At 40.9% G+C, this 26,293-nt stretch overlaps 1 protein-coding gene across 1 annotated transcript; it reads left to right on the forward strand.

Moving 5' to 3' along the window:
• The first annotated feature begins 560 nt into the window (after window positions 1-560).
• Window positions 561-2,014, forward strand: FANCF (FA complementation group F). Its single transcript, XM_064452853.1, has one exon. It carries the CDS (start codon window positions 617-619, stop codon window positions 1,799-1,801), a length of 1,185 nt encoding a protein of 394 aa, XP_064308923.1. The 5' UTR covers window positions 561-616; the 3' UTR covers window positions 1,802-2,014.
• Window positions 2,015-26,293: the final 24,279 nt, after the last annotated feature.

The following is a 26,293-nucleotide window of genomic DNA, read 5'->3' on the forward strand; positions in this document are numbered from 1 at the left end:
GTAAAACTGTCCAGCTGGCAGAGGTGGGAGAGGGAGAAGGGGTCGCCTCTCCTCGCTACTGTAGAGGAGGGGTTATAGCGTTATAGCATGTTTTCACCACACTGTCTGCGGGGTGTCCATGTAGGGAACCCTGGCTGGGTCGGCACCCAAAGGCCAGGGCAGGTGTAAGCCCAGCTGCAGGCTGAGCTCACCCATGGCCTCCCTCCAGTGACGGGGGGTACCACAGGAATTGAGAAATAGCCCCATATGTGGGGGTTCGTGGGGGGTGTTTGCTCTTGAGGAGTTTTATTTTTTTAAGGGGTATTTAGGAATATTATTCTAAGCTTCATAGGTTTGTTTGTTTGTTTGTTTTGGTGTTTTAAATTCTTAATCCTCCTCGGTTTTTGACGCTTTAATGCGGCTCAACTTCCCCCACTCGCCCGCCGCAGTTAGTCAAAAATGACGGGCGCAGGCTACCCGTTAAAGTCTCCTTTAAGGGAAGATCAATCCGCATCGGATTGACGTCACGTTCAGCCAATAGAGTAACGAGTCCCCGCCCTCCCCCGTTCGGATTGACTGCGGCTCCCGGCGGCAGGCGGGACTTGTGCTCGAAGCGGTGGCGCCAAGGCCGGCGGCGATGGAGGCCGTGCTGGGGCAGGTGGAGCAGCTTCCCGCGCTCTTGGCCGTGTCTCGCTCCGCGCTGGTGCGGGACTGGGACCCCCTGACCATCGACAGGGCTCTAGAGTGGGCCCGGTATTTCCAGCACCTCCACGACCGCTTCCGCAACCGGCCTCGGCTCCGGGAGGCCCTGGGGCGGCGGCTGCGGCGGGGCCAGCCCGGCTCCCCGCTCGGCTTCTCGCACCTGGGCCGCTGCCCGCAGCTGCTGGGCCTGGCACTGCTGGAGAACCGCGCCCTGCCGCCCGCCGCCTACCGCCGCCTGCTCCACAACCTGCTGCAGCCTTCCGACGCGGAGGCCGACTCCCAGTCCTGCGGCCTGGCGCTGCTCGCCCGCCGGAAGGCCGCCTCCCGCCTGCTGACGCTGGCCTGCGGCCCGCTGCTGTCCCCGGAGGGGCTGGAGCCGCAGGTGCAGGCGAAGGCGCAGCTGCTGCTGGACCGGCTGCGGGAGGAGGAGTGGCAAGAGGCCGCGCCGGCCGAGGGGGCCGCGCCGGCCGAGGGGTTCGCGGGCCGGCTGCGCTGGCTGCCCCGTGCCCTGGAGCAGCTCCCCCAGCCCCGGGCCTTCGAGGTGGTGGCGGCGGCGCTGCTGCTGCTGAGGGAGGGGAGCGGCGCCGAGCAGGCCGGAGGCGGGGGTCGGGACGGGAGCGGGCTGGACGGCAACCAGGCGAGTGGAGCAGGAGACGGATATGTTGCCGGGCCCCTTCTTTCCTGGCTGCTGGGGAACCCGGAGCGATTTTCTGCCTTCTGCCTCTTACTTCCGGGCTCCCTTCTTGCCTCCCTAGCTGGTCACTATCCCCAGTTAAGCAGACCTTATTTGGACCTCCTAACCGGCTGGGGAAGGCACTTGCTCTATGACCCTTTGCAGGGACAGTGGCTTAAAAGCTGTCCTGAGGAAGCTGGATTGTCCTGGGAGGAGCTGAGGGAGCGCTTCAGCTGCCTCTGCCAGGGATCTGTGCTACTCAGGGAACAGACCCAAGCTGCTCTAAAACTCTTGAAGGTGCAGGATGGAGACTTCAATGTTTGTGGCCTAAGTGTGTGGACGGACTTACTGATGGAAGTAGAGGGAATGTCTGAGGAAAGAAGCAGAGCGCTTATGCGTGAACGCAAAAGCAACATGAAAACTTCGAAATCTAGCAAATCTGATTAACTGTATTTGATATGAAAGGCAAGAACACTGTACCTTGCTCTAGGCTGAAAACCAAGCACTGTTGTGACTGCTGATCACACTGGTTCTGACTGCATGTGAAGTCTTTCTGGGAGGCCTTGTGCTTTATTATAATTGCTCTGTCAACTCTGGTCACCACAGGAAATGTCTTTCTTTTCAGTACTTGCTGCTCACCTAATAAAATGAAGAAAATGCTTTGTGTTTCAAATACAGAATAGTTTTCTGTGTAGAAAATACTACAGTTCAGATATTGTCATGTCTTTAACTGTTGGAGGCTGACCAAAAGCCCAAAGGGAAGGTGGAGTTTCAAACATGAAAACCCCCAATTCAGGGTTAATTTAGTAGTGGTTATCTTCCTTGGGCCGTCTGCTCTGGTGGCCACTTACATGCTTCTATAGCTCTTGCACTTGACTTAGCCCCTGGGTCTGATTTAAGGTGGGAGAAAGCCAACTGGAAAGCTTATTGAAAAGTCCTAAAATTAGAAGGCTTTATTAGTTGCTATATTATATGATAATATGCAAGTATTTCCTAAGAAAACTGCAGTAAAATGTAGGGTGTTCTGTGTGGTTTTCTTCCCTTTTCCATAGTCTGTTACCTGATTTTTTTATTTTGTGGAACAGAAAAGTGAGTGGACAACTGACTCTTATTAGATGACTTTTTTTTTCTTCATTCTTTTATGTTTAATCAGTTTCTGTGAACAAAACTTGAACAGAGTAGTTTCTATCTTTTCACAGTCACTTAAAATGAATATTGTAATGCAGAGTTAACAAGTTCATGTGTATTTAACTCTGTAAGCTAGTATAACCAAAAGTGAGCAGTGATAAGAGTTGAGGAAGATGGGGGAAATCTATGTGAATACCACAGAGGTCTTCATTAGTCTTCTGTGTGGAGTACCTGTCAAAGAGTTCCTGTAGCTCATTATAGGTTCAAGGTCAGTTGAGACACCTCCTGTTGCTGAAGTCCCTTCAGGAAGGATTAGAAGGTGCTTTGCTTCTGCTTATAAACTTAAAAAAAGCAAACAGGATGTTAAAAAATATAAAGTGGATTGAAGGTAATTAGAGTAATAGTCTGCATTACAACATAAAGTAGTGTATATAACTATGGCAGATATTTCTGTACCACAAAACTAGAGTGGGAAGGGTCTTGTGATTTTGAAATGGGAATAATTAATACAAGGGGAGGAATATTGTTTATCTAGGAAAAGAAGTAATGCCTGTTCTAACTAGTATGGAAATAATTTAAGACATAAATAAGTTCTTATTCTTCTCCCCCTCCTAAAACAAGAGAGGTACTCAATGGTAGCACTCTTTAAATAGTTAGAAGGCCATGCTGCTAAGCTCCTATCAAAAATATGACTGTTTCCTTTGGCTTCCTTGCTGCATCATGTCAGTGAGGCAATGAAGTTACGGAGATCTGCCGATGAACATAATCTAAAAGCCACAGCTGTGGCAGTTGTCTTGCTCTTTCTTGAACAGGGTTGTCCCCCCTTCTGGAACTTGTGGTGGTGATTGGTGTTACAACAGAGCACCATGTCAGTGGACCTCAGGACTGGGTCAGTATTTCTGCGGTATCAAAAGGAACGTTAACACTGTCTATAAGTGTTCAAAACCGCTTAGAAGTATAAAGCATGAAGTTTGAACTTACGTTGTCTAGCCACAGTTCCCTGTGTTATGTAGTTTTGGCATTTGGTGTGGAAACTTTGCACTTGAGCTTGCTCTTAACGCTTTTAACAGGCGTAAGGTTTTTTGTCTGTTAGAATACTTCTTGCTATCAGAGGTTCTTGATGAACAATATACCCAAAGATACTGATCAAAGTCATTCCTTTCTCCTGTATGTTAAGGGTGAATACAAATGTTGCAGAAATATTATAGTAATAAAAGAACCCCTTATCAGGGCTCTTTCGTCTGCACAGAGATCTGAAGGGAAAAGGTGGGTAGAAGCTGCTGGCATTCCCTCTCTTAGTGAGGGGTGATTGACCTCAACTATTAAAAAACTGACTGTTCCCAGATACTGGAGTCTCTGACAAACTTCAGAGAGGGTTAAGTCTTGTTTTTGCTTGTCAGGGTAGATACGTTTCCTAATGTACTCAGCATGGTGACCGTGAGATAAGTTTCTTAGCAGCTTTTAACTATTTCTAGGATAAATCTAATGCTTGTTAGGGAGTTTGTGCTTGCACTATGTCAAGTCTTGCTTTTTGATAAACTGAAGCTTTCTCTTATACAATTCAGTTCATGAAGACAGATGTCTTCTTTCCAAGTGATGTATGCTTACACTTTTTACTAAGTACAACTATAGAATCTTCTACTGGAGTAGCTAGAATGTATTAGGCCCTTCAGTGTGACTTAATTAAGAAAAGAAATAATCAGGGAGGGGAGGCAAGAGATGGGCCAGTGTAGACCATACACGTGTGATTTCCAATTCTGTCCTGCTTACAGGAAACCTGTATAGTAAAAGGTAGTTTAGCCTGAGTGAGGCAGAAGCACCTGGTTACAGCAATTTTGCAAAAATGTTCCAATCTGTCCCAAATACATTATAAAGAGGTGCCAGATACATGATTGCTGAATTCCAAAAATCCATCTGGCATTTACTGAAATAAATGCACCAGTCCACATCCCCTATTATTTCAATATGCTCGTCAAGTTTGCCGGGTAGCTGTGCAAATGACACTTAATTAAAATGTATTGGAACTCCGTTTTTAATAAAAGTGTAAACAGGAGAGGAAGCAGTGTGCTGTCTGTAACCTCCTCCCTCTCTGTATTTGCAGCTCGTATTTGCACGCTGAGGTTTGCAGCCCAAACTTGCAGACTCTTGACATAAACAATCTCAACTGTCATGGGAAGTAAGGTATTAGAAATGACAGATTACAGCCTCTTCCCCTACCACCTCCTTCCCTTTTTTACTAATGAAGAGAAACAGATCTCTGCTATTTTCTCTATTAAAATGATGATTGAAGAAACTGTTATATTCCTGTTCCAGATGATTGGTAAGGATTGTGAAGTGAATCAGGAGGATTTTACTCGCCCAATAAATAGCGAAGACAGATATGTTTTGCTACCACTGGTAATTTTTTAAGGTAGTAAAGGGAAAACATTTTACCTTTTGTCAAACAATACTGTTATTTGACACCAGTGACGTATTAGGAGATGTCTGGATACTAAGTTGCTGTTTTTCATATTTTTCTTGTAAAGTGCCTGTTACCTTCCAATAACACTACTAAGCAAAATCTAGAAGAAAACAAATCTGTTGTTCTAGTAATTTGCAGCATGTATCTAGATAGTAGAATACGGATAAATGGTGTAGAACAAATAGGTCGTTCAGGGGAAAAAAGAAAAGCAGATTGGTACCATTCAGATGAATATACGAGCCCGATTGTGACTGAAAGAACACATGTTAAATTCAGAGTGTCCAGCCGAAATGTCAAGTCCAACAATGCATTAAAAAGAATTCTTGATTTGCATGCAAGGTTTCTTTCCCCCACCCCCCAGCTAGGTGAACAAGGATCTAATGTTCTTGTTCTTCAGTGATAATGATGAGTGGGTTGGTTTTTTCTTTCCCCCCCTCGTGTGTAAGGGAATAGTTTTTAGGTCATGAAGACAGACTAATATTTTGATCCTATGGCAGTAGTATTTTCAGGCACTGTTTAACTAGAAAGCTGAGTTAATGTTGTATGGCTAATTTTAGTTCTGCTGTTTCTGAAAAATGGAAGATTTAAAGCTGAATTCTATTCCTTGTGAACAGTTTGGATGAATAACCGGTTGCAGAGTGCCGGTGAGGGCCCCAGCTGTCGCCATGCAGAATACAGCAAAGAGCACTAGCATGGGAATCATCTGCTGGAGAAGCTTATTTAGTTTGATGGGCAGAGTTACAGAAGAATGAATAAAATGCAAGTGGAGATGGTGAGGAGAAAAGGCAGAAAACTGCTCCTTTCTGAAGGCCCTGGAGGAAAGTTAGAATTCCCCTTCACCAAAACTGAGTGGCTTTGCTGCTCTGCTGGGGACAGCATTGGGTCTGTGGCTGTCGTGATTTTTTTTTTTTTTAAAAAAAAGACTTTTGATTTGATGTTGGCTGCTCTGCTAAAGCACTCAGCCTCTGCGTTCCCTAATGACCACTTGGATCAATGGTTTAACGGGCAAGAATATTAAGGTAGTCAATGAGAAATGTAGCTGTGTGTGCAGGGTAGGAAACCGTGCAGGGGTTGCTCTCGCAGAGCTGAGGGTGAAAGAACCATATCCTCTCTGCCCTGCTATAAAATAGACTTGAATAATCACAAGTATGGTCAGGAAAAAATAGCTTTTATTCAGTTAATAATTAATATAAAACCTTCTCACAAGCTGCTTGCTCTCAGTATTTTATCTGTCTCTTGAGGGATTAAATGTTATTTGACCAAACACATCATTCTCTATTAATCAGTTATGTGCCTGAACTGAATTTCAGATTAAGAGGTGATAGACAATATGGGAACAATTACATGTTTGTTCTCCCTTACCTGTATACTTTTGTAAATGTCTTGGGGGGAAAAAAAAGATGTCTGTAGCAATGAACTAGACCAGAGATAAACATGTAGTAAAGATGCATTCTTTTTTATTATTTTTCAAATGTAGCCTCAAAAGATGTTAAGCTGGTTAATGTAACTACTACTTCAATTCATGTACTAGCACCACTTTAATTCCTTTTGTGCCAATACCTTAGAGTTACTGATATTATTTTCTATATTTAATTATAACCTAGTAGTTTTTCATGGTGTCAGTTCTTTCATCTTTATCCCTAAGTCTGTGATTAGAATGGTTGGCATTTTACTCACGGTTAGTGTTTTGAATCATCTCGGGTACCACAGACGGTGGCAGCAGAGTCTCTTTGCACAGATGGGCTTCGACTTTGATCCAAAGGGAGAGGCTAAACTCATGGGCCATTTCTAGAGGCAGAAGAGATGCAGGGAGTAAATACCCACTGTTGTGTTACCCACTCAGAAGTTTCCATTTGAAAAATCGCATTAAGAGTCTGTTTCGTCCTTGAAATTCTGAGTTTACCAGCTCTTTAATTTAATGTAGAATCAGGTAATAATATAAACTGTATCCCCTAACTGTCTGTATCTACGGACCTGTTTTATTAATAATATTCAGTATTCAGCTCTTAAATTCCTTTTCTATTACATGATAAATTCCTGTAGTATTATGTGATCAATTTACTGTAACCCTTAACTACGACATTTTACCAGAAATTATAGCAGCATGCACCGAACAGAGAATATAGCAATCAGATTCTGAATTTTGTCTTGAAATGCACCTTCCTATTATATTTCTCCCTCTGGGAAGAAAGTCCAGGATGAATGCTCAGACATGGGCTATCCACAGTGCGTAGCTCACAAAGAGGCTAATCCCGGCATCTGATAAAGCGTTATTTAAGTTTCTGGCAGTCGTTGTGAGTTTTAAATCCCACCACAAAGATTCAGTTTGAATGTTTTCCTAAAGATCGCTTCCAGGAATGAAATTAAATGAGCTGCTCTTACCTGCACATTCGTATCCCTGTTCCTCTTACGGCGTGTTAGACTTTATGACTATCTGGACAGGAAATAGTCATTGTGGTCTTGACTTTCTCTACATAGTGCTTCTCTCAAGATAAAGTTAACAATGGAAGGAAATGATTATGTGCTTTCTATCATGTAGAATAAAAATTGCACCCATAAAAATAAGCCAGCAATACAAGACTAATTGTTATAAGATCCAATTGTTGGTTAAACACATAGAGAAATACTTGATTTTAATGCTGAATAACTGGGAAAAATTGTGTAGGTTGGTTTGTTTTCCTCTTATAGGTGGAGATAATGAATCCTCTTGAAATACCAGCAGGCTGAAATGTAAATGCAACTTCTGTTTCCAATACTTATAGGCAGTGAAGTCATTAATATTTTCTTATTAATGTAAATGAGCTAGGTAAGAACAATTGATTTCTTCTAGGAATTAATTGGACATGATCAATCCCTAAAGCAAGTGTGACAACAAGGTCATTCATCAGCTGCTTAATGTTGCAATAGCCTAAGCTTGCCCTTTCAGCTTGGAAAAGATGCCATGCCCTGGGGAAAAAGCTTTTAAATTGTTATGCTATTGACAAAAAAATTGTGTATGCAGTCTCTCTCAGCCTCATCGTTCTTAATGTTGAGGTGAAAGTTGCTGAGTTCAGGTGTTTTATAATTTGCTTTGTAAATGGTGTTTCTCTTCAAGCTTAATTTTCTTTTACATGGTATAAATGTAATGTGTAAGGAAATTTAACAATATATTAAGAGTCAGTGTCAGCTGCTTAGTCTGGCCCAAACTTTTGAGACAATACATGGAGTTCCACTCCTACCTACAGAATATGGCACCAGTGTTTGTCCTACGAAAGCAGTTGCATTTGTATCCTAGAAGGGCTGATGGTCCTCGTGAGGATGTGCTTAGCATTCTGTTGAGTTGGACATCTTTGTCAGGTTGGAGGAGCACTTTCTCCCTGAAACAAAGTGTCTCGACAGCTACTCAGGGATCTTCAGGCATTGAAAGTGATAAGCAAGAAAATGTCATCATTTAATTTATATTTAGATTTTTTTTACTCTTGAGTAAGATGATGCTTTTTTTTATAGATTCTACCAATGAAATTATCTGACCCATCATTTGTTTATTCGATTCAAGTTAGTTTGAGCACTGAATTCACCTCCAATTTCCCCAAGTCTTTTGATTTTTTGTTTATAGGTATGCTTTCCTGCAGATGCAACAAACACCTTCCCTTTTATTCCTCATAAATGTGCACAAAATCTTGTTCGGGTTGAAAGATAATGTATGTTAAGGGAACGCCAGGATGGCCATAGTGCAGAAAGTAATTTCTATAATGTGAAACTGGAATTTCTTACTGCTACCGAAGTACTCAAGTAAATACTTTCCCCTCTTTTTAAATTATTTTAATGATAAGTTAGTTACTGCATGAGCCAAAATTCAACAAGGCGGCAAAAAATCCCACACCTTCAAATGGTATGGCAAACCATCATTTAACTTGAAAAGCACAGCTAAGATCCAGCAGCAGGAAATGAAAGCTTGAAACAGTTAAAAGAAAGATTCTGTTTTCTGTAATGGTAAGATTATCAACTTAACGGAATAATTTATCAGCACTTTTTGCGATTTTGGTTGCTTGCTTGCAGTCCTTTGCAGAGACTCGGTGTCTTCCTAAAATATGCTTTTTTTATTTCAAGCAAAAGTTTCTTGGCTAAAAGTAGGACAAAGCAAGTGAAATCCTATGGCGTGCTAGGGGAAAAAGTGAGGGTTAAAAAAAGAAGTTAAATATAAGCAAAGAAGGAGAAGTTTATTACATTGGTTATTGGTATGAATCTGGGTACTCTGGATCTTACTGGTGTAGGGTTTGCAAGGGTGTGTGGCTGTTCTGAGGGCCACACGTTCCTGGGTGATGCATTTAACACCCTGGATGCAGCGTGAGACCATGTTGCAACCCAGACCTGCAAGACGTGCAGGGTAAGCTCCTGCTGTTAGTACCGATAGCCTTGTGACATTTTTTTGGTTGGTTGTTTTTTTTTAAGTACAAGTTCTTGCAGTGTGAGGCAAAGAGCCTGGCTCTGTTACCGGTAGCAGGCCTGTGAGAGGCTGCTACCTCCAGAGGTAGCACAGGGGGCAGGTTTAAACTGGGCATGTGTCATCGTTCATCCTGCAAATCATGTTTACCCTAAATACATGGTTACAGTTCAAGGCCCAAGGAGACAGATATAGCTAGAGAAATGGTTTATATTGTCAGAAGACTTCTACCACTCTTACTAGAGCCAATATTCTTTGTTCAGAGTCAACTGAAACATTGAAGTGCGTGGTCGCACAGCACGGGTCGGGAGGGGGTGCTGGCTTGCGAAGAATGAAGTCACGGTGTGAGCTTTGCACTGAGTTAACAGTGCTGCGACAGTACCATTGAGGACGAGCTGCTGTCATCTTGCTTCCTCCCACTGTTGTCCCACTTTCGTTCCTTCTGATTTGACACAAACCTAGTTTATCTGCATGGCAGAATGTCTCACCCAAGCAGTGGTCGGGAGCTGTGCCAGTACGCGCCTTTTCCCACTGTGAGATTCTGCATCTTGCCGTTTGCCACACCTCGTGAGCCTGATCTTCTGTAAGCGGTGAGTGCAGCGTAGAGCACACAGCTCATAATGACGAGAGCTGCAGTTGTGATGTTTTTGAAGCAATCATTGTTTAAGACTTGGAGTCCATCCAGTAAAAGTGAGAAAATAATTTTTATCTGGATCAGGCTTAACACTGCTTCCTTTTAAATGTAATTGGATTTTTGTAACTGACTGCAATTGAGCAAGATAGAGGCCAAATTTTGCTGTGGACTGTAACTGGCAGTATCGCCACCAAAGCAGGAAGAAATGCTGCACTTAATTTAGAAAGACCACACAAACATGCAGGGCAGGAGTTCCTATGTAAGGAGTTTATAATGTGAAAAAATAATTGTTTCTTTTAAGTAACTGTGGAATGATCCCTAAGGTGTTAACTCTGGTAACATAAAACTCTCATCTTCACACCTTCCATCTAAGTCAAGTTTTCTAAAACTTTATCTTTATTCTTTGACTTTCTACATATGACAATTTTTATACCTGTTCAATCTGAGAAGGGGAGAAATGGCATAAATCATTCTTGTCTGTGTTCTCAGTAATGTCAAAAACACGTGTCGCTGACACTGCCAGTTCAAGACTGTTGTTGGAAACATGAAATAAATTGCAGAGGACTAACAGGAATCATTTATAGAAGGTACATTATCCAAACATGGACACATGCACACTCCACTAGTCAGTGGACATATGGTTGAGTCTGGAATTACTACAGTAACTTCAGGTAATAGTGAGCAGGCACTAGCCGCTAATTACAACAGGAAAATACTGGACCCTGCGCACTGCACTGACAAATTGCTCCCAGTGGTATCTAAGCTATTTCGCTGTTGTCATTACAGCCTCTAGCAAAGTCAGGATATTTGAAAAGAGTATGGTGTCTGCAACCTATTAAAGATATTATATCCCTATTTATAGTCCAGTCTCATGAATAGAAAATTCCAACAGAAGAACGTTTACTATAGAAATTTTGGAATATGGAGCTTTGAAAGGCAGTTGTGTTTAGTTTATGGGCCAGGTATTTAGGAAAAAAGCAATTAAAGCTGCCTTGCTCATTAACCTTTCAGTTCCTCATAGAGCACTTTAAGCACAAGAAAGTGATTGCATTTTGATTTGTAATGCTTCAGTGAACTGGACCTCGTCTCTGTGTGCGTTGTGTTAGAGCGCAGTCTCTGAACGCTTGCGTGTGGCTTTGTTCTACCATGGTTTAACTGAAGAGATGATCTTCGAAACTCTTTGAGCTCATGGAATCCAGCTGCCTTTTGCTGTGAGCTTTGTTCAGTCCTTTTTACATTTGCTTTGCAAAGTTACGATAGCAGAAATACATGGCATAACTGCATTGCCAAGGGTGTTGCTAGCTTGCAGTGATCGGCGAGACTCAACAAATTACAAGCAATGGCAAATCAAGACAATGATTTAGAGAATGCGTCTTTTAAATTTTGCGTTATAAATTGGAAGAAATGATAGCAGGAGTGTTATGTCTCTGTCACTGTTTGAATGTGATGAGCACAAGTCAACAAATCACTAATCCCTAGAGAAGATATGAGGTGGAGAAAAAAACCCAATATCCGCTGCAGTTGGCCTAAGAAATGGGTTAGCTGAACCAGAAATTGTTATTTTAAAACAATGTATGGGTTAGCAGAAGAGGCAGCTTTAAAGGTATTCTGAATCTCAAAAGCTAATTAGAATTAGTGTGTGTTGGTGGGGATAATGTCCTTATGTTAATCTTTTCATTTTTTTTCCAACAGCAATTAAAAATAATAGATAAACAAAAAAGGTAAAATAAAGAATTTTGCTGTCTTCTAGTTAGAGAAAAATAACCCATATGCTGGATTAAGTTTTTTCTCCTTCAGCCTTCATGAAGGTGTATCCAAATAAACCTAAAATACAGAGCTTCTTAAACTGCAAAGGGTTTTCATCATCTTGGCAGCTGTGACATGCAATCGTAACACACCTGATGAATCCTTGTCACTACAAAAGCTCCAGGCACAGTGGTGTGTTGCTCTTCATGCTGAAGATCACAACTTCAGTGTTTGGTGAGCATTGCACATGTACTTGAGGTAAAAAGTTCAGCTGCTGATTAAGGTCTGGAAGGACCTTTTTTCCAACAAGGTTAGGTGAGACCTTTGGTTTTCATTTCGCTTTGTATTTCGCTTCATATTTTGTAGTGTGAATTGTTGCTGCGAAGGTTGGAAGTCTCGGTTCTTTTAGTCTCCCCTTCTGAGCCTGTTGTACGCAGTAGTGCAGCAAAACTAAAATGGTTTGGTCCAACTAAATCAACTGGTCTCAAGAAGAGAGTTCTTGAAATGTCATGGTAAAAATAGGATTTTCATATTCTTATATGAATTGCCGTGCTCTTTGATATTGAATACAGTTGTACAAAATCTAAATCTATAGGCCTGCCTGTGCTTCTGAACATACAGATTTATTTGTTTTTTTTAAAGGAGAAATCACAGTGTGACAGTATTTTCACTGCTGAACTGTGTGTCTGGATTGTGAAATTCATGGTTTAAATTTAAAATACACTTATTCTGAAGTTATCACACACAAGTTGTATCTTTCAAAGTCAGTTCTAAAAAAAAGTAAATATCTGCATTGGGAGTCTGTCAAGTGAAATGAAAACTTGAAGTACAGAGAAATCCAATGACTTGTGCAGACCCATACGGGGAGTTTGTGACCACTTGAAGCAGCTATTTATATTCCTGGGTCTCATCACAGGTCTGTCCTTGTTTAATTATGAGACTAAGACATTTTGAATGCTCCACAGCAGTTTTGAGACAACTTTTAAGGAAAACTGAAGAGTCATTTGATATTACCAATAAAATTGTTTGTCACATGCACTGTTGTAAACTTCATCTGGGAGACTTTCGTATTCCTTTGGCACTCCTATGGTAGAAAGTAATTAAGTTCATATGAAGCAAATGGAAAATGGTAGCTTTTCCACCACAATGAAATGCTGAAATTTGAATGAATGATGAAGCCTTTAGAATTAGCAGCACGTTACTGTAGTGAACCGAGAGAGTGACCTGCCCTGAAAGGAACAGGGAAAAGTAATAATGTTCCTGTCCCATCTGTCAGAAAGGTGTAGGAGACATTTCTTGTTACATAATGGCTGTCCCATTCCTTGAAATATTGTGGGGATTAGAAAATACCTTGCATAATTTATGTGCGCCATCTCTATTCCAGAACCATACATTACCGTTCCCACAGACAGATTACGCTGACATTCTGAGCCATATGTATGGTTTATGCAGGTAACATAATACTTTCAAATTATATGTGCTAGGAGCCAATAAAATTAGTATGGGGTACTTATGCAATAGCCTCATAACAGCTAAACTAACAATGGTTTATAAAATACTTCTCTCCTAATTTTTCATGGGGTAGTCATTGGTTTTTATTTTTTTCCTTTACCTTTACTAATGAAGCACAGCGTTAAGAACCAGCTCAGTTACTAGCCAAAAATGCCGGTGTTCTCAAGCATATATGAAATTCCATTCTTCTCTCTCTCCTTCTCAGACATGAATTTCGAGGATTCAAGGATGGAATTTTTAGCTAATACAGAACTGCTGCAGAGCTGTGACAAGTTTCATCTGCTTAGACTTGAGCATCTTGAGAGAGAAAATAGATGATCGTTTTAGATACACTTTCTGAGCTGGCGTTTTACTGTTTCCTCAGTTTTTATTTCTGTATGGGCAGCCTGTATTATTTTTCCAAATACCTTCACCGGTTCACTTCCAAAGCAATTATGGGACCTTTTGACTCCAATAGGGCCTTATTTCTTTGTTTTAGGGGGGACTTGCTTTCTTTTTTGAGAGTATCCTGCAGGTACAAAACCACTGGCACTATTTGACGTTTCTTAGAAGTAGTTTACCAAGACCAGTAAATCTATCCAAGGGTCTATGAAAGGACAAGAGGATTGATTACTTCGGTCATATCAGGATTGTCTGCTTCTGAGCCTAGAGAGCCGGAGCCAAGACACGGCAGCGAGGAGGCCAGCGATGCACAGCTTGTTTGTCCAGCTGGGAATTGGCGCTGAGCTGTGCCGGCTCAGTGGCAGCTTTGGTATCTTTTCTGTGCAGCCTGCTGTGTTCCCAGGAGGAGCAGCCCTGCAGGAGGGTGCTTTCCATCGGCTCTGCTTCCACACCCGGTAGTGCTGCGCTTCTGCAGCCCTACGAGCCTTCCTGGTGCTGAAGGAGGTGGCCTGCCTCGCCTGCCCGCTCTTAGGAGGAGGCCAAGCACTTGCGTGGTCGCCTTGTTACGGGGGCGAGAGGCCCTGCTAGCCCCGCGCACCTGAGGTTTCACTTGAATCGTGTCCCGTTCTGGCTCACCTTGCAGCCTGAGAGCGTGTACTAGGGCAAAGGCGGAAGGTACATACGTGGGAATGTATGGCTGGGGTAAGGGATATGCACAGCAGTTTCTGCTGGCAGCGTTCATGTTGTCTTTGGTGTGTATTTTCTTTACCAACAGTTTAGAAAATGGGTAGACGTTGTGATTAGGTGAAAAGCATTGGAAAGGAACAGAGCTTTTTCTTTCGTGTCACTCCACTGCAAATGTGCACAAGCTGGGCTGTCCTAAAGAATCATTCATGTAGCCGTTTCAGATGTGATAGGCTGAAAGACAGTAACTTTTAGTATATTTTGCTGAATCAGCTGAGGTTTATTCTGAAAAGTACATTATTGTGTGCACTTCAGTGGAGTCCTTTTTCTTTTTTTATAAAATTATGTTTCATAATTTGAAAAAAAACCATTAATTTTCCATTTAGAAGAAATACATCTCACTGTACAAGATGACTTGAGAAGCCTATAGATTAATAAATAATGGAGGCTAGGTCTGCTTCTCTTTCACACCTCCTGAGCAGTGGAACCACTTGGGACACAAGGCATTGATCTAACATCCGTTCAAGACTTTCAGGATTGACACTTGTTAAAATTCATAGTTCACAGTTATATTTTAAAATCTGATTTCTGATCATTACTGCACTGTAATAACTAAAATAGGTGTAACCCAAAGAAAGTGAAGTCTTCCTGCCTTTACTACTATTTTAAATTTACAGCAGAATTTAATAGCACTAGGTGCGTTTGCTGATAAACTTTCAGCTGATTAATTAAGCTTTCTCGCACACCTAAATAAACACACCCACACACGGAGTTCTTAAGTAACTGTAATCTGAAACTTTTCCATGCTGTAAAATCAGTAGGTGGTTGCTGTCAGCAACAGCATATTTGTTTTATATTTTTCTGCAATAACTAAGGGTCTGGAAAAAATTTTTGAGAAAACCTTTCAATTCTACCCAAATAAAATATGGAAGAAGGCAGATTTTTTTTTAATGATATTGAATATCTAGGACATGTCAAAAAGACACTGATTTCCATAAGCCATACTATCTGATTATTTAAAATATTTGAATATAATTCATGGACTTGTTAGATAATTTACTTTGCTCGCATTGTGTGTAACTGTGCAGGCACGTTTTGCCGTCCTCAGTACTCCCAACACAAAGAATTTTTGGTGATAAGAGATGTAAGAAAAACAAAAAGCAGTAGGAATTTAATGCCATTTCAATTATGTACATGAAAATTCCCATGGAAAGTTAGTGGTCTTCTCACTGGTTTCTGTGCCTTGATTTCTTGAGTCTTCCTTTACAAAAATGGCCTCAGGTTTTTCATTATGTTTTAATGCCACCTGCTCGTGTGCTACCCTGCATGCTTCGTAAATCAGCAGGTAGGGTCATCGGTTCCTCTTGCATTGTAGATCTTTATAGGAAATATCTAATAATATCTGTTCTGAAATTCTCATTTGTAAAACAACTGATGCTTCAAAGAAAAGAAATTTTAAGCATGAACCCTGTTTGTTCTGCTGTCACTCGTATAGACTAGTATGGAGAGGACTTAATAGCTCAGTCTTCCCCCCTACCCCAATAACAGCAAGCAACTGCTTTCCTTAGGGTTCCTGTATTTTGTTATTGTACCTCAGGAAACAAAAATATGTAGACCTAAGTTACAGGTGATATCCTGACTCTGTTGAGTCACTGTTATGTATCTATTGACTCAGGGTCAAAATTTCCTTATCAGTGTTAACTTTTGACATGAAGAAAGGTACAGACTTCACAAACAGGACTGCCCAGGTGGTCATTTAAATATGTGAGTTATTTTGCAGAGGGTCTTTTTCCCAGGCTCTGTATTTTGGGACATTACCATGCTTTTTTCTGCTACATCAAATAAGGAAGTTTCCAGGTCAGAATATCTCAGCAAAACCAGATTATGTGGAGCCAAGATGCATTTCTGCCACAAATTCTGTTCTAAAATATCTTGATTGAACTTGCAATGTTTTCTCTGAACGCACAGGCGCAAGTACAAAAGGATTCCTGGAGGGAGTAAATCAAATATTTCTTTTGGTACAATCCAGGGTGGTTTTAATGATCTGGAAAAGTAGATTAGTAATTCTTCAGTCCCCCTGATGCAAGTAACTGGTAACAGTTCTGGTATGTGTAATGAGTTGATGAGAACACTTGTTTTTAAATACAGAGTTTTTATCAGAATTAGACTTCATTCCATTTCAGATGGATGCTATGTGTACATGGCAGAAACTCTGTATGATGAGTGGTCTCTCCTCTCTCAGGTCAGCTTTTACCCCACTACTGGGCCGAAAGTTAGCAAAGGGGATCAGGGCTGCTGTGGAATCGGGAAGCCCAGTGGGTATGAAAGGCTGAGCCAGGTGAGAGCAGGTGACCTGCCACACCACGGGCTGGAGAAAGAGGGATTTCCAAGACAGTCCAACTCAGCATCTACTTGGCTGAATGCAACGGGAGTTGTTATTGGAAGGGGAGGAAAAAACTGGGGCAGAGCTGTTCAGCGTCCTGGCAGCGGGTGAGAGGCGGGTGCTGGTAGGAGCAGAGGGAGCGGGGGCTGGGGGCTGGCCGCGAGCAGGCACTGCCCGGCTCTGTGCGGGGGCACCGGGCGCACCTGCTGCAGCTAACATCTTTCATTTACTTTTTCCATTTTCTTCCCTCCCCTCCCCCCGTCTTCAGTTCCAGGATGTCTTTTTCTGCCATTCTCATTATACTGTCTCTCTTTCTAACCCATTTAATTATTCTACTGATTTACACTTTCCCTTTCCTCCCATGAATAAAAACCTGCAAAGATTGGATGTAGACATTTTTTTTAACAGAAGCCGGTGGCTGGCTCTAACAGGATGAGCAGGATGACATTTTAAAGAATGCCAATTTCTCTTTACGTTTTGCTGTAAGGCTGAAATTAATCTTGTGCAGAAGGCAACATAAGGTCTATTCACACCTTATTCTTACTTAAAACATTAAAGCTAGAATTAAAATAAGATCTTATGTGGCAGCTTAGTATTGAACTAGCCTTTTAAGAATGGCTTAATTTAATAAATGCGCAAAACTCATCAGAATAAACTTATTCCAAGATAAATTTGAAATGAAATTATTGAGTTATGCTGGTCAGAACATGAAAGCAGAATTTCTGTTCTTGCCTTTAAAAGCATAATGTTTACATAACATAAATAATGAGTGACAGTGTTATTCTAGTGAAGGTAAATACCATGGCAGAAAAGTTGCATCCTCATAAGTGATGGTGAAATCCAGTAGCTATCATAAGATAAACTTTTTGTTACTCCCATAAAGCCAGGAGGATGATGTCAGAAGAGTATCTGGTTTACTTTTTCTTTTATCTCCCTCCTTAATAGTTTAATTTCTTCATTGCTGACACCTGTATTGCACCAGTGCTGTTGGCACTCAGCTAGTGTCAAGGTCTCGGTTGTGTTGTTGAGCAAGAGACCATGGGAGAGGCAACAGGAGCACCCTGTGTCAGAGGGCTTACCCAGCCATGGGCATTCTTCATGGTCTTTTACAAGCTTGGTCTTTGAGTGCTCACAAAAAAGCCCATGTTAGGACAGGCTGAGCTTTAGCCTGCTGTGGGTAGGGCCTATTAGCTTGGTCTGAGCTACCTCGAGTCACTTGGCCTGACCTGCAGAGTGGAGTAAAACTGTGCAGCTTAAGGTAATGGTCAAAGGACAAAGCGGTAGCAGAGCTGCAGCAGATCCTCGAGTCAGAACCGCTGGCCCACTACTCGGACCCATAGGTAGCCGTGTGCAGTGGATATACAAGCAGGAAAATAATTGAGGGTTTATACCATAGTTATTTCAGGCCACTAAACCAACATACCTACAGCTAAGGAATCTTAAAGCAAAAATTTACTAGGTGGCTGATGAGATGGTTATTACCAGCTACCATAGGAATCTTTAGGGCATTTAATTATTATTTTAGTATTCATTATTTCAGTGACAAATGAAAATTGAGCTCTGTTAAATGTTGTTTGTTTTATTTCCTTGGGGTCTTTACCAAGAACAGTAATTTGTCTTTTTTTTTCCCCCTCCTTTCTGTAAGCCCCATGATGAATTCAGACATTCAAGTTCATTAATTAAAATGTTTCCTTCTCTGCTTATTTTAACATGGCGCATAGAGTTGATTACCTTTTGCCTGAGCATGCTTTGGAAGATAGATTGGTCAGCTTTGCTAAGCTATAGCTTTTACAAGAAGGTTCTCTGAAATTATTTCAGCGGCAAGGTCTTGTTCCTAAGCTATCATGCTATTTGACTCATAAGACATGGATTAAAAAATAAAGACTTTGTGCCAGATTGCCACACTCTGTAACGTAACAAGGCTGGGGGGGGTGGGGGTGGGCAGAAAAAAGGTCTTGCTGTTCTGAGTAACAAATGAGGGAGGAGGAAGCTGGGTAATAGTGGGGTGCTCTGCAGAAGAGATGTAGTAGCAATGGGGACCACTGCTCCCTGCTCTCTTGCTGGGGTCCCCGCACGAATACAGGAGCTCTTTGCAAATCCATCCCGGTGTGGGTGCATGAAAACACTATTTGTCTTTAAAATATGTATCTTAAAATTGTGCATGTTTCTTCTAAGAACAGTAACATGAAAATTCTTGCGGTTCCTTGAGCTCATGAAGATGCATCCCCTAAGCTAGAGAGTTTAATTTCTCGAAAAAGAAACTCCTTCCCCTGGCTCTGGAAAGCGAAGAGGTATTCAGCAGTGGTTAAGAGGCAGAAGGGCCAAGGCTTTTTGGAATGCTGTCCGTAACATGAGAACCCCTCGAGCAGAACGGAGGGACCGCGCAGCCAGTGCCTCATATTCCCATTTGCCTACAGGGATATAGTTATGCGATTTTAAATGCACTTTTTATTAATCTCATAATATTTTCCTTATTAATTCTATCACATTTCAGAGAATATTTTTGCACATATTTACATAGAGATAGTGAAGTTTATATAATCTTTATATTAAATTTTTATTAAGCATTCAATACTTGAAAAATATTTTTCAAATCCAAAACCGAAGGGTATTTAACTATTAGAAGTGCAAATGTAATGAAATTACATTTTGAAATAAAGTTAACAAAAAGGAGCTAACAGTTTCTTAATGTACAAGTTGAAACTCATTAAGGCTTTTGTAGTTGCTGGGCGGCTGTCAAGGGTAACCTGCAGGCTGGAAAGCCACTTAGTTTTGATGTTGGAAAGGTGGGTGCCAGGGGGGCTGATCTCACTGCCAGGGGCTGAGGTTTGCTGTGGAGGGGCAGGAAAGCAGCAGCTTGCGCTGAGCAGAAATTTAGTGCCCTCAGTGCTGCGGCCCGGGTGCTGTTTCAGGGAAGCTGTTTTGCTCTGCTGGAAGAGCGTAGCTTTGCTGTGTTTTTGAGGAAGCCAGCATGCCTGTTGGTGATCTTCAGAAATTGCCTCTGCGCTTTTTCATAATTTTATAGTATTGTTCTTTGAGCCAATTCCTGAGCAAAGTGAGAACCAGTTCAGAGTGGCTAATTCCTCTTACTCAGACAGGAGGAATCCTCTGCATTTTTGAGCCATCTGTGTTTGCTTTTCATGTTCTAAGAGATCTTTAAATGCACATTTTGTTGCGTTTTTGCTGGAATTCCTCACAGGTTTGTTAAGGGCTGGATCATTATGGATTCTGTTCTGTGGATGGTGTCCACCGAGTTGTTGGACCTGTGAGTAGTATTCACGGTTATTTATTTCAAGTCTACAATATTGAAATAAATATCCCTCATCAATTCTGATTGTACCCTTCGGCTTCCTCCTGATATTGGCAGATTGCAAGGCTTTTTATTCTTTCTTTTTTTTTTTTTTCCTTTCTTTCTTTCCACATTACTTCCTTGTATCCGGGTGCCATAATGTAATAAGTCTTTTGGGTACTCCTGGAGTGTTTTCTCTGTTCAGTTTATGGGCAGCCTTGATGAGAAGGCTTTGGCAGCTTGCAGCTGTTTTAAATAGGATTGAGATCAGAATTTTGGAGGGCTTCAGAAGGGTCTGTCCTGCTGGGACACAAAGCAGTGTGAGATGACTGGAGAACTTCCAAGCTAATATGGAGTAGAGATGTGTCCATAAGAATGTTATAAACAAAGACCTAATGAGCATTGAACTTTATATGCTTTCAATATTGATAATAGAATGCACATTGTCACAAAGAGCTGTGCTGTGCAGATGCAGCTTACTTCAGTGCAGATGAATTAAGCTTAGCAGGAGCTTAAGTCTGCTCCACAAACCCAGTATGGACAAATCATGTATTACAGATGTAGGAAGAGGCCTTCACCTGTTGAAAAACAACCCCTGCTGCGACAAACACAGCTAGGATATAGCTATATTAGCTAATGATCTGGCCCAGTGAAGATTTAAGGTAGTATCTTTCTCTTCCATTGAACGGTACAAATAATGTGTTTAATATTTTGTCTGGATTGAGTTTAGTGAGTGGTGAACTAATTCTGTAACATTGTCTACTCACTGTATTAAGGAGTACAACTGAAGGTCATTGCACAATGGCCAGATACTGCAGTGCAAAAGAAATCATGGGCCCTTTTTATATGCCTTTTGTTTGCATAAGTAACACTGGTCGTAAGAACCTCTGTGGACAAGGACTTAGATACATTGCTTCTGGCAGTAGGATTTCTCTTTCAATTGTTCTGTTCATCAGCAAGGCCTGTTGTGACAGGACAAGGGGTGATGGTTTTAAACTAAAGGAGGGTAGATTTAAACTGGATACAAGGAAGAAACTTTTTTACAGTGAGGATGGTGAAGCGCTGGCCCAGGTTGCCCAGAGAGGCGGTCAATGCCCCGTCCCTGGAAACGTTCCAGGCCAGGCTGGACGGGGCTCTGAGCAACCTGATCTAGTCGGGGATGTCCCTGCTCACTGCAGGGACAGGTTGGGCTGGATGGGCTCTAAAGGTCCCTCCAACCCAAAGCATTCTGTGATTCCAATGAAGCTTCACAGGATTGAAATGTGTGGTTATAAGGTTGACTGGCACTTTTAAACTGTTTTAGCCTGCCACATTTAGCCAAACAGTACAGTTCAATGATGCTACCTAGCCTGCCTTTTAATAGGCCATTTGAACTGTATTATGGTACAATTCACACAACCTGCAAAAAACCATCATTTTTTATGGATCAAGGCATGCCAATAGATTGTGGTGTCTTTAATACTTGAAGCCACTTTGGTATACTTCTTGTTTAATGCCAGTTGGCAGAGGTACAACTTATCTTTATAGGACACTTTCAAATATGGCCCAGCCTGTTGGGTTTTATGTTGTTTAGACATTGCACCAAAGTCTGTCTCCTGTTTTCCCTTCCAAAACATCTTTTTGGTGAGAGGAGCTCTGCTAGACCACTGGGATCAGGTGTAGAGCCAACATGGGTGTCCTATAGCTGGCAAGCATGGAGATTTTTAGTGAACATCAGAAAAGGGAGATCTCTCTCTTCTGTGAAGAGTGATTTAATAAATGGAAGAAAGCTCAATACCTATTGAAAATAAAGTGAAAATAAAAGAATAGCTCCTTAGAAATTCTGAGAGAAGAGTGATGGTGGGACAAGCCACCTATGATACTTGTACAAAAACAGCATGAAGAAAGGGGGGAAGAGATGGGCCGCAAGCATCTGTGTACTTATCCTGCCAGAGATTCTACACTGCAGAAAGTCCACAGCAGTTTCCAGCAGAAAAATACGCTGCATTCAGAGATGACAATTTATCAGGCCTGCCAGACACACTATTAGCCTCTTTGGTAAAGTCATTATATGTATCAATAGTTGAGAATTGCAGGCACCCATAATAAGAAAATGCTGTACCCTCATCTCTATCTTGCAAATCTCAGGTACCACAAACTCACAGTCCCAAACTTTTCAGCAGCAGGAAGTACATTTTTAGGACTGGGATATGTTACTGTCTATATGTGGGGTTTTTTTGTACTGTAACTTATGCATTGTGTCCCTAGATTATGACAGGTGTTACAATTCATGAACAACTGTGGGAAAAACTTTTGACAGTAACTGTTGTGTTTTAGGTGCCTCAGTTCTTAAAAGGGGTGTGAACTGAAGTCCATGAGTCTGATTTTATGGCAATGGATACTCAGAGATTTTTATTTTGAGGCCTTTAGAGTGCCTCACAGTAAGCCTTTTCTTGTTTCACAAAAATTGCCAAATTGAAAATCTGTGTCGTGGTTAGTCTGTAGTAGTTTGGCATTTGGAAACGAAAAACGAAGGGGCTTGCTGAGCTGAATCACTGCGTGGGGGTTACTGGAGCACATCGTGTTGTGGCGCAGTCCCTGTCAAGCACAATCATGCATTTTTACCTGCTGTGGGTTGCTCTGTTTCCAGGAAATCATTATATATCTTTCTAGCTCAGGTTTTCAGGATGTTTGTGAAAGAATGTAACAAAAAGCTTACAGTAATTTATGTAAGAAATTGGGTATCACACAAGCAGGTTGTTAGAAATAAGTATTAAGAAATACTGTGGAGAGTATTCAGTGTAATCGAGGTTTTAATGCTCTTTTTTAATAACTTGTAATGTGAAATTGTTCACTGAAGAATCAGACGTCAGTACGTATCTGGTCAGTATCTGTCTGTCATAAATGTGGCCTGTTCACGATTCAATTCCTGTGCTATTATATTAGAAGCCGGCGTGGCAGTGCATATCGGGAAGTCCTTTGCGTGGACGAACATCATGTTTGTTTTACTGCCCCTCCAAAATTTGACGACCAAACAATCTCAGCCTACTTTCTGAGTTAAAAAAACCCCACATTCATTTGAAGAATAAAATCGTCTTAAATGTTTTTAAGCTTTTAGGTATCACCATAGAGCATTTTTCAAGTCTGAGTCATTCTGAAAGAGATGAATAATCTCTCGTATCTCTAGGCTAGGACGCAGCCACCAAGGGATGTTTGTCTGGCATCTCTCTGCACAGGCTGCAGCTTTACAAATAACTGTTCAAAACTCCTCGCCTCTCAGCTGCATTATAAATACTTTAAGATCCCCAGCTGTACTGTGCTTGTACAAACATCTTAAAATTATGAGCTCACTGGCATGCAGCTGGGTGAATGCACAGTTACTAATCTTTTATACCCACGGAAAATACGTGATTAGCATCAGAACTTTTTATTTGTTGACGTAATCTAAGGTTAGGGAAGCGGGGCCTGCAGATCAATTTTTTTATTTATTTGTCCTTTCAGAGCTGGTGATCCGTGATCTGTGAAACGATCTTGTGGCATCCTCTGCTTCGTACAGAGCAAGTATGTCAAATGCATACTCTTGCTGCTGGTTTATTGCAAGAGGTGATGAAGGAACAAGGAAATGCTCGCTGTAGGCTAGATTATATAGCACAGGGTACTTTCCAGTTTTGGGTGAGTGAAATTTTTAGGATAGCTGCCTTTTCTGAAGTATGCCATCATAAATGATGTTTCTGTTCTTACTCGATAGTCTAGTGGACTTTCAGAGTTGACACCCTAATGGGGAAATACAGAATCGTCTTCTTGCAGGTTCTGTCCACACTAAGAGCGGTGGCTTCTTGCACAATTCTTAAATACTTGGAGGAGCAAAACTACGTTAAGGATGGGTACCTTGAAAAAAGCTGTGAGTTGGCCTTGTATAGCTGAAGCCAATAGCAATTGCCTATTATCACTGCCTTGGAGTTGCCTGCTGGCATGCTTCTACATCAGAGAGTATTTTGCATCTTCATCTTTTGCAGATTTAAGGTTCCTTGTAATTTAGTGCTTAGTTTGAATATCAAATTACATTTTTTTAGTGCATCTATATAGTAAAATATGGTGTGTTATTTTTTGAACTGCATTGTCTACATGACTTGCTTTTTGTTAATTTTAATGATCAACTCCTTGGGGCAGAAGAGTTGTTCTTAAGTTTCACAGTATTGAGCGCAATGATAGAGATTAAGTATGTGGAACTGTGATGAACTACATCCTCTCTGGCATGAAGTCAAGAGCATACAGTTTCTGGTTTAGCAGTTCATGAACCAGCTTTTGTTTTGACTGATGATGTATTCTTTCTTTTCAGACATCTGGGAGACTCAAGATATCTGCTAGCAAACCACGCTTCTCCGTCTCCCTCAAATGGCATTCTTTCACATAATGTTGATCTCTGGTTTTAACACTACTTCATAACTCTTGATATTGATAATATGCTGATCCTCTGAATTACAGAAATGAATTGTAGGCCATATAGATACAAAAAACCTTCTTCCATCAGCTAGTCAGTCTTCTGACTGGGGCAGAATTTGATTAGTTTGTACTGCATTGGTCTTGTTTCCCTATGGAAACCTAAGGATAGACTAACATCACTTTTGACTGATAGATATTCAACCTTTTTGGAAACAGTTATTGTTCTCTTCTGCCTTCATCACCAGGCCTGTCTGTCGTCATCTTCATACGGTACCTGTTGGCTGAAGACAGTGCAAATAGGCAGTCCTCATAATCTGGCTTTATTTTCATTTTGGAAACAAAATTGAAAAAGTCATTAATAGTTAGCTTTTATTTTTAGTTTTCAGGTTAAAAAAACGCTTAAAGTTGATATTTATATATACATTTATAAGTAAATATATTTTTATAAGTAAATGTAGCAGTTTATTGATGCATTCATTAATTTTATTAATTTATAGGTTCATTAACAGATGTATAGATTTGTCAGTAAGTTTAGTTGATTCTATTTATTATATTTATAAGATGATCTATTTATTAGATTGAGGTAACGGAGAAGAATAATGGTTCATGCTTGCAGCATAATAATCCTTAAAACTAATATGATCATGTTAGTCCTGCCATAGGTCTTCTACATATGACAAGCATTTATGCAGTAAATAATCAAAATTTTTACTACTCTTGGCACAGGTACTTGGAAAATACATTCAGTATTCTGAATTTTTCTCACTTTCCATGGTGTTTTCTCTATAAACATTCTGCCAAATGTAGAGAAAATTCCACTCACCACTTGTTTGATTCTCTGCTAGAATCTGTTCCACACCTGTAAATTTTTCGTTCATGCTGTGCCCTCGTGGTTTCGGGGCAATTTATTAACTGTTATTGTTCAGGGACCTTTCATACAGACAGCCCTTTCTCGGTGTGGGACCTTGGTCTTCCAGAGCTGTGTAGGGATTCATGTGAAAAATAACTTTGTGCGGCAAGCCCGTTCAGTGACCAGCAGAGCTGCTGAGCAAAGGCTCATATGAGCGTGTGTGGTAGCCACTAGCCCGTTTCTGAGAGTGTTGAAATGATATTCTTATAACTGAGTCTCAAATACAGATGAAGAGCGTTTGTTTTTTCTGCCGTTGCAGGATTTCTGTGAGATCACGTACCAGTTAATGTATGTTAGGTTTGTTAGGTTTTTAACCTATAAAGTGTTGATAATCCGTTCCTTGTTCCCTAGAAGGATGTGAATCCAAGTTAATGTTTTGCAAAATGCTTTGGAATCCCTAAGTGGTACAAAAATACTATTAATTAATGAAACAGTCCTTTTGGCTGAAGTACTGGGGAAAACAGTATTTTTTTGGCTATGTCTTGTCAGGTTCAGTATACATTCATACTAAGGTATGAAAATCCACTAAAAACATATTTAGCATTTGTATTTATAGTTTTTGAACTTCTCAGTTAAAATCTGTTTACCATTAAAAAAAAATAATCTTTATTTCAATATTACTATTCTGATTTATCTTGTATGTTTGTTAAACTAAAGGCACAACTGATTCTTTCACAATAGAAAACCATGCAGGTGACTAATATTCAATAATTCAACTTTTTCAGGGGAAAGAATAGCAAGTTTATATTAAGAATGAAAGCGTAGGTCGGAACTTCAGGGAAGAAACAGCTAAATCTGGGAAAAGGTCGGGTATGTCTGAACTAATTCCTGTACTTTTTCAGTAAGGAGAGTCTGAAGATTGGTTCAAGATTCTTAACCTTTTAACTTTTTCATACAATATATAATCAAACATGATGAATAAATATGATGTTCAGACTTGGTTTGAATCTAGCTCTGTGTTTTATC

The sequence above is a fragment of the Phalacrocorax carbo genome, chromosome 5 (genome assembly GCF_963921805.1).
Source record: "Phalacrocorax carbo chromosome 5, bPhaCar2.1, whole genome shotgun sequence".
NCBI lineage: Eukaryota > Metazoa > Chordata > Aves > Suliformes > Phalacrocoracidae > Phalacrocorax > Phalacrocorax carbo.

Bases quoted from the DNA above. Each gene is read 5' to 3' on its own strand.
- FANCF (XM_064452853.1), top strand. From the start codon at position 617: ATGGAGGCCGTGCTGGGGCAGGTGGAGCAGCTTCCCGCGCTCTTGGCC.